General features: G+C 33.8%; 1 protein-coding gene across 2 annotated transcripts; it reads left to right on the top strand.

The window, feature by feature from the left end:
- Window positions 1–342: 342 nt before the first annotated feature.
- Window positions 343–6,317, top strand: LOC139846692 (probable galacturonosyltransferase 14). 2 transcript variants are annotated; one of them, XM_071836176.1, is made up of 6 exons: window positions 343–951; window positions 1,815–1,861; window positions 1,949–2,104; window positions 2,506–3,096; window positions 4,526–4,828; window positions 5,608–6,317. In XM_071836176.1, the coding sequence occupies exons 1-6, from the start codon at window positions 741–743 to the stop codon at window positions 5,887–5,889; spliced, it is 1,590 nt and encodes a 529-aa protein (XP_071692277.1). In that variant the 5' UTR covers window positions 343–740; the 3' UTR covers window positions 5,890–6,317. The 2 variants fall into 2 exon arrangements, with proteins under 2 accessions (XP_071692277.1, XP_071692276.1); XM_071836175.1 differs by having other exon boundaries at window positions 1,806–1,861.
- The last annotated feature ends 787 nt before the right edge of the window (window positions 6,318–7,104 follow it).

The following is a 7,104-nucleotide window of genomic DNA, read 5'->3' as shown; positions in this document are numbered from 1 at the left end:
TCTGTTTCGATGTATCACCGACGTGTCATGACTACTTAGAAGTCACGTAATCAACCATTTTGGTTGACGGTTAAAAAAAGTATTTTGTTTATATTAGCACATTTTTTAAAAGTTTGTAGGCGACAGTAGGACGGAAATGAGTTTGTGGACGACATCGGTACATTTGTGTAAGTTTGTAGCCTATTTTTGGCTTTAACCCTTATTACTATTATTAAAGTTTGATAGAAGTTCAAGGGCTATTATTGTCATATGAAAAAAGATTAAAGAAAATAAAATAAAAATAACAGATCGGACCGTTCTTTGGCATACATCATATCAATCTCTCCCTCCGTTCAACGTTTCACCATAATTGAAGAGAAAATTCAATTCAATCAATCAAATCATCACCATCATCAACTGTTATACGCAACAACAAATACATATACATACATACACGTATATCTCGATTTATAAACCCTAATTCCACGATTCTTTCTTTGAATATAATCAATCCAATGCGTTGCTGTTACGAAAACAACTCACTAAATCACAACAATCACTCGATCATTATCATAATCACAAACGTCATCGAGTGTCGATTTCAATCGCGTAACCTGATCGGATCTGATTATAATGAAAACCTCGCTTACGAAATCATTATTGCAGAAGATCAATAGAGAGGAATTTGTAATCGTCGGTGGTGGTGGTGGTGGTGCTAGGGTTAGGGTTTATTTGTTTGAGAAGGAAATTAGGGCATCATTATGCAGCTACACTTATCACCTAGTATGAGAAGTATAACGATATCGAGCAGCAATGGATTTATTGATTTTATGAAGATTAAAATAGCAGCTCGTCATATTTCATACCGTACACTTTTTCATACGATTGTTATTCTTACTTTCTTGTTACCATTTGTCTTCATCTTCACCGCTTTTGTTACTCTTGAAGGTGTCAATAAGTGTTCTTCATTAGGTACATTACTACTACATATATGTTTTATGTTATATAACTTTAGTGCATTTCTTGATCTGTTATGCCTTATGCGTATCTATAGTATGGGTTTATATATTGTGGATCTTGATAAATGGTAGTTTAGTTAGATTTTGTTCCAGATGTTTAATCAGAATTCAAACTAACTGGCGTTCGTATCTTGGTTTTAAAATCTATTGTGACAATATTGAGTCGTTTTAGAAACAATGTAAGTATATATGAAGCTAAGCTCAATTGTGTTGGTTCAGATTTACATAACTAGATTTATTCAAGTGATGTGTAGTTGTCTGTGGTTGTAATTGTGATCGTGATCGTGATCGTGATCATGATCAGGTAGAATTAATCTTGAAAAGTTATGGATTAGGTATTATTATAGTTTGATATTGACTTCTTGATCTTGCTGCCTAGCTGCTTCAATTGTGGTACTTTGATGTTGATGCTGCTGTAATACTTGTTGCTAGATGCAACTGTTTTCACATTTGGTCAAACGTAGATATTTCTACGTCGAGATCTCTGTTTCTCTTAGGATCATTTTACACTTGTAAGCCTATTCTCTTCTTCTTTGCCCTTAGGCTAATAATAAAGATGAGGTACATAGTTGGGAATTTGTTATATACGTTATTCTAGTTATATTTTCTAATGCCTTTCAATCCCTAGTTCCTTATTAAAGGAATCCAGCATTTCTGATTATGTACTTTTCATTATATCATTTCTTGGTAACAAACATTGTACATTTGTGCTGATTTTATTTTTTCTATGACATTGATTTATATTTATATGCCGTTTATTATACATTTGCCCGGCAGCATCTGATCATTTAGTAATCTCACGTTCAGATTGTTTAGGCAGGCGTTTGGGACCAAAGCTATATAGGAGGGGTGATGATTCAGGGGTAAAACAGTTCTATACACATATCTGCATCATTTAGCTTCATTTGAGGCTCATTATATCTAACATATATTTGTCATGGTCTAAACAGAAGCTTGTTAGTGAACTTTATAAGACCTTTCATCAAGTGAGTTCTGTAGAAGTCCCAGATGATTTGGAGCTCCCTAAAAACTTTTCACATCTTGTCACAGAAATGAAAAGCCACAAGTACGATGCAATTGGATTTGCTGTTATATTGAAAGGAATGGTATGTTGACTCACTTGGTATCCTTGTTCTCACCTATGTTATGATTCTTTATGATATTCATTTTTTTTTTTTTTTTTATATGTAGAATGAATACTATTAAGGGAGTGTTTGGTTAAGCCTATTTAAGCAGCTTATGACTATTTTGTTCTTATAAAATTCAATAAGTCTACTCAAACACTTATTAGGGGGTGGTTATCGTGTTTTCAAGGATTAAAATTTAGAAAAGTTGGGCTGAGATGGCTTATAGTAAAAGCTCAAGCTATGCAACATAAAGCTATACTCAAACTCCTTCCAAAATATGATGATATTTGGAACATCGTTTTCAATATTAATGAATAATATTTGCTAATGATTAATGAATATATGCTATCGAGCTTATTTTCTATATTGAAACTTGACAGATGGAGAGATCTGAAAAGGAGATCAGAGAATCTAAATTCGCAGAATTAATGAATAAACATTTTGCAGCAAGTTCTGTTCCAAAAGGCATCCATTGTCTCTCGTTGCGGTTAACTGATGAGTACTCTTCGAATGCTCATGCTCGTAGACAATTGCCTTCACCAGAATTGCTTCCAGTTCTTTCAGACAACTCCTACTATCACTTTATCTTGTCAACTGACAATATCTTGGCAGCTTCGGTTGTGGTCACATCTGCTGTTCAGTCATCTTTAACACCCGAGAAAATCGTATTTCATGTGATAACCGACAAGAAAACTTATGCAGGCATGCACTCCTGGTTTGCTCTAAATCCTGTTTCACCTGCAATCGTTGAGGTGAAAGGTGTTCATCAGTTTGACTGGTTGACTCGAGACAATGTTCCGGTTCTTGAAGCTGTGGAAAATCATTATGGAGTTCGGAATTATTACCATGGGAACCATGTAGCAGGTGCTAATCTTAGTGGGACCACTCCAAGATCGTTTGCCTCAAAATTGCAAGCTAGAAGCCCTAAGTATATTTCGTTGCTAAATCATCTTCGCATATATTTGCCCGAGGTAATCAGAATTAGACGGTATACATGCTTCTCGTACAATATATCATTGTAACCAAGCCTTTGTACTTCTTACTCATTTGTACATATTAGCTGGGCGGGTGCTGGTTGGGTAATGGGTCGAGTCAGGTTGGCATGACGTGAAACACTTTATGCCCAGATTCTTACTAGTTTATATATATATATATATATATATATATATATATATATATATATATATATATATATATATATTATACATAGCATATAAATTAAATAGCATGTTAAGTATGATTAGAAAACTATCTTTTGTCGATGTTAATAGTATATTAAGAGATTGTATGCATTAATACCCTTTGGATGTCTCTGTACCTGTTTGATGGTCAACCTGTTGCATTTTCAACTAATTTGTGATTAAACTCTGTTGATTCATTGGAGATAAAACATAAATGAAACCAACACATTCATAAGTTAATGGGGCTAACATGTTACATCTTTTGCCTGCTCTGTTATTCATGAAGTATGCAGTTATATATGAGAAGTGATAGGCAATTAAATGGTTCAAAAAACCTGATGAGTTGTGGATCCTTGATTTGGATATTGAACACCTTAGCAGTTATTCTAATCAATTTCAATCCATTTAGTTTCTTTTATTACATTTAAGGAAGTCTAACAATTGGAAGCGACGAAATGGGCGGGTCTTGCAATGGTTCAAATTAGTTTCGGTAGAAAATGCCCATCTTCAATATTTGGGTTAAACTGTGTTGGTTGACCTTCACATATTAGTACGATCTATACACGTTTTATGCTGAACTATTGATTTAAAAGGCCTTAAGCATCGTACTTAAATACACTTCTTATCCTGTCAAATCCTTTTTAACCCCAATTGAAACACTTACTAGTACTATCTATATACATGTTTCACCTGCTGATAATAAATTATAACCTTTTCGTATTAATAAGTTAAAACGGTGACGTCTACTCACAATTGTAACTGAAATACATGGTTTGTAGCTCTCATATTTGCTTTTGGGAGGTTTAACTTCTCTTTATTTTAGCTTACTATATTTTTGGCAAGAATAACGAAAACTTTTATAAAAACTGAAAACGTTTTCGAAAGGAAAATGAATTCAACGAGAAATACAAGAGAGAATCCCCGATGAGGCTCGAACCTAGAAAGCGGCTAACATTTGAAACTATCTATACCGAGCCTCATCTAACCTAAATCGATACAAACCGAACCCAATTACAAACAAAATCAACTCTAATCTATTTCAATGGTAATGATTACAGGTCCTTTATGTATAGTTTGGTTCATTTTTTTAATGTTTTCTGAATGTCGGTTGACTTTGTTGGATCTGGAAATAATCTTCTATCACTAGTTGTCTGCTTTGCTCTTGGCCATTTTTAGTGCTTCGCTGATATTTGTTTTTTTCTTGAAATTTTTCTGTCAGCTATTTCCTAACCTTGACAAAGTAGTTTTCTTGGACGATGATATCGTGATTCAACGTGATTTATCCCCACTTTGGGAACTTGATCTTGGGGGAAAAGTCAACGGAGCAGTTGAAACCTGTAAAGGCGAAGATGCATGGGTAATGTCTAAGCGGTTCAGAACCTATTTCAACTTTTCTCACCCGTTGGTAGCCAAGGATTTGGATCCAGACGAATGTGCTTGGGCTTATGGGATGAATATATTTGACTTGCATGCATGGAGAAAGACTAATATCAGAGAAACATATCACACATGGCTGAAAGAGGTAATTCACGCAGTATTATCACCTTTTACTCTCCAGTTTAGCATTATATGTTGAAATTATCAGCTAAATTAGAAAAATATTATTCTTAAGAATTGTTTTCTTCTAAATATCAAGTGTCTCATTATCATGGATGTATACATATATATGTGTATTATCTTCAAACATGATTAACTGATACTTGTATCACTCATAATGCTATTTGAGTGCTTACGCCAGAGGTGGCAATGCTAAAGCATTTACTGATAAATGCAATAATCCTCATAAATCATTTTATTCAAGAAGTTGGATTTGAATCAAATTAAAATGAATTCTGTAATCATCATATTAGATATACTAATATATAGTATGCTAATTGATGTTAATGTTAATAAATCTAAAAGTTTTGAACTAAGAGTTTCAGGCAAACCAGCCAAAAAATTACCCTTTTGATTTAAACTCATCTATATGTGTATAGATAGAATAGATAGATACTGCATCTATTTAAATCAAATATGGAGTTTTTTCTTCTATGTCAGATGGGGGCAATGTGTGTTCTTGGAGTAAGTTAAGTTTTTTTGCGATATGGTGACAGGTGGACATAATCTTTCAAAATTAGTAGTATATAAAGTAATAATCAAGTAAATAAATACCTTAAATTGTATGGGTACTCACTTCTACTCTTATAGGTAGTATCAGATCTTTTTGTGATCTAACAACTTCCCATATGATTAACTGATGTTTGTCCAGCATAACATGCCCTTGTCCGTTTTAAAGATTTGACCTTTTTTGTGTTTATGCAGAATTTGAAGTCCAATTTGACATTATGGAGGCTTGGTACTCTACCCCCAGCCCTTATTGCATTCAGAGGTCATGTTCAACCCATCGACCCGTCCTGGCACATGTTAGGCTTGGGCTACCAGAATAAGACAAACATCGAGAGTGTAAAGAAGGCTGCTGTAATCCACTACAACGGTCAATCAAAACCATGGCTAGAGATTGGGTTTGAGCATCTTCGCCCTTTTTGGTCAAAATACGTTAATTACTCCAACGATTTCGTCAAGAATTGTCACATCTTGGAGTAGTGTTGGTTAATCGTCTCCTAATTGTGTTCATAAACAAAAAGATGGGCAATTTTGTCAATGTTCATTTGAATAGAGAAACATGATAGGCGCGATTGGCGAATGCACAACTATGCTTAGGGCTCGATTACTCATGTCCCACTACCTGCAGCCAGCTAGAATACAGGTCTATGACGAACTTTTTTTTTTTTTTTGAACACAACGGCCCTTTCTTTGGCGCCTTACGTATATTTTAGTAACTAGGATGTGATATAAACATAAAGCGTTTACATAATTGTGTCGAAGATAGCCCATAGATCTTTGAAACCATTTTATTACGGAACCCATTTAGTCGGGAACTTCATTCGTAGGTTATATGTTGGCAGTTGTGTACTATACTTGAGATACATTTTTACAATGTGCAGTATATTCTTTTGATTAAAGTTCTGATTTTCTAATTGTTGGTTTTTGCTATTTGCTATTTGCTTTATATACAGATAGTGACATTTCCTCTGTTTTTTTCTTGGTCAATAAATAATGTTTATTTATAGGAGATGATGACATCTAACACTCTAACAGTGTTGCACTTGGGTTGATGTATTGCGAAATTATATGTAATCGTCCTTGCAAGAGCTAAAATTAACTAGTCGACTGAAATCGGTCTTACAACCATTGCTTATCCAAGAACAAGAATTTAAGAAATCTAAATGTTACATCCTGTTTAGATCTTTTGTCGATAATTTTTGGGAAAATGTTAGGACTGTTTAAGAAAATGATAATCATGTTTATGATTATCAGAATCTATGCTTGGAGAATTGTTAATGTACAAAACTCGATTTATAAGATATGCATAGATAATTAACAAAACCTTAATTTCTATTACGAGTAATTTTTATTGGTGGTGGTCCAACACGAATCAATTTATACACCCTTCCTAAGTTACAGTATGACTAACTTATCAAACACTTGCAGTTTATACAAGCTGGGACAATAATGTGCAGGCAATAAACTTTATTTATTTTCTATTCTTTTCTAGTTTTCGTACCTTTAAATTACTTCCATTCCTTCTTTTTATGTTATAAAACTCCGCAATTAATTCATTTCACATGTAAGAGTTGCAAGCTGTCTCCCTGGCATGATGGCATCAATGATGCTGGATCTTAATCAGTGGACTTTTTTAAGGTAGGTGATAAATAAACAAAATATAAATTGATGCATACATTAAGTTACGTATACGAA

The sequence above is a fragment of the Rutidosis leptorrhynchoides genome, chromosome 5 (assembly GCF_046630445.1).
Source record: "Rutidosis leptorrhynchoides isolate AG116_Rl617_1_P2 chromosome 5, CSIRO_AGI_Rlap_v1, whole genome shotgun sequence".
Taxonomy (NCBI): domain Eukaryota; kingdom Viridiplantae; phylum Streptophyta; class Magnoliopsida; order Asterales; family Asteraceae; genus Rutidosis; species Rutidosis leptorrhynchoides.
The sequence above is the reverse complement of the archived record's forward strand: the minus strand, read 5'-3'. Positions and strand labels throughout refer to the sequence as shown.

Excerpts from the sequence above, each read along its gene's own strand:
- LOC139846692 (XM_071836175.1), top strand. The coding sequence starts at position 741 with ATGCAGCTACACTTATCACCTAGTATGAGAAGTATAACGATATCGAGC. Across the intron at positions 3,097-4,525 it reads TTCGCATATATTTGCCCGAG|CTATTTCCTAACCTTGACAA; the intron begins GTAATCAGAATT and ends TTTTTCTGTCAG. Across the intron at positions 4,829-5,607 it reads ATCACACATGGCTGAAAGAG|AATTTGAAGTCCAATTTGAC; the intron begins GTAATTCACGCA and ends GTGTTTATGCAG.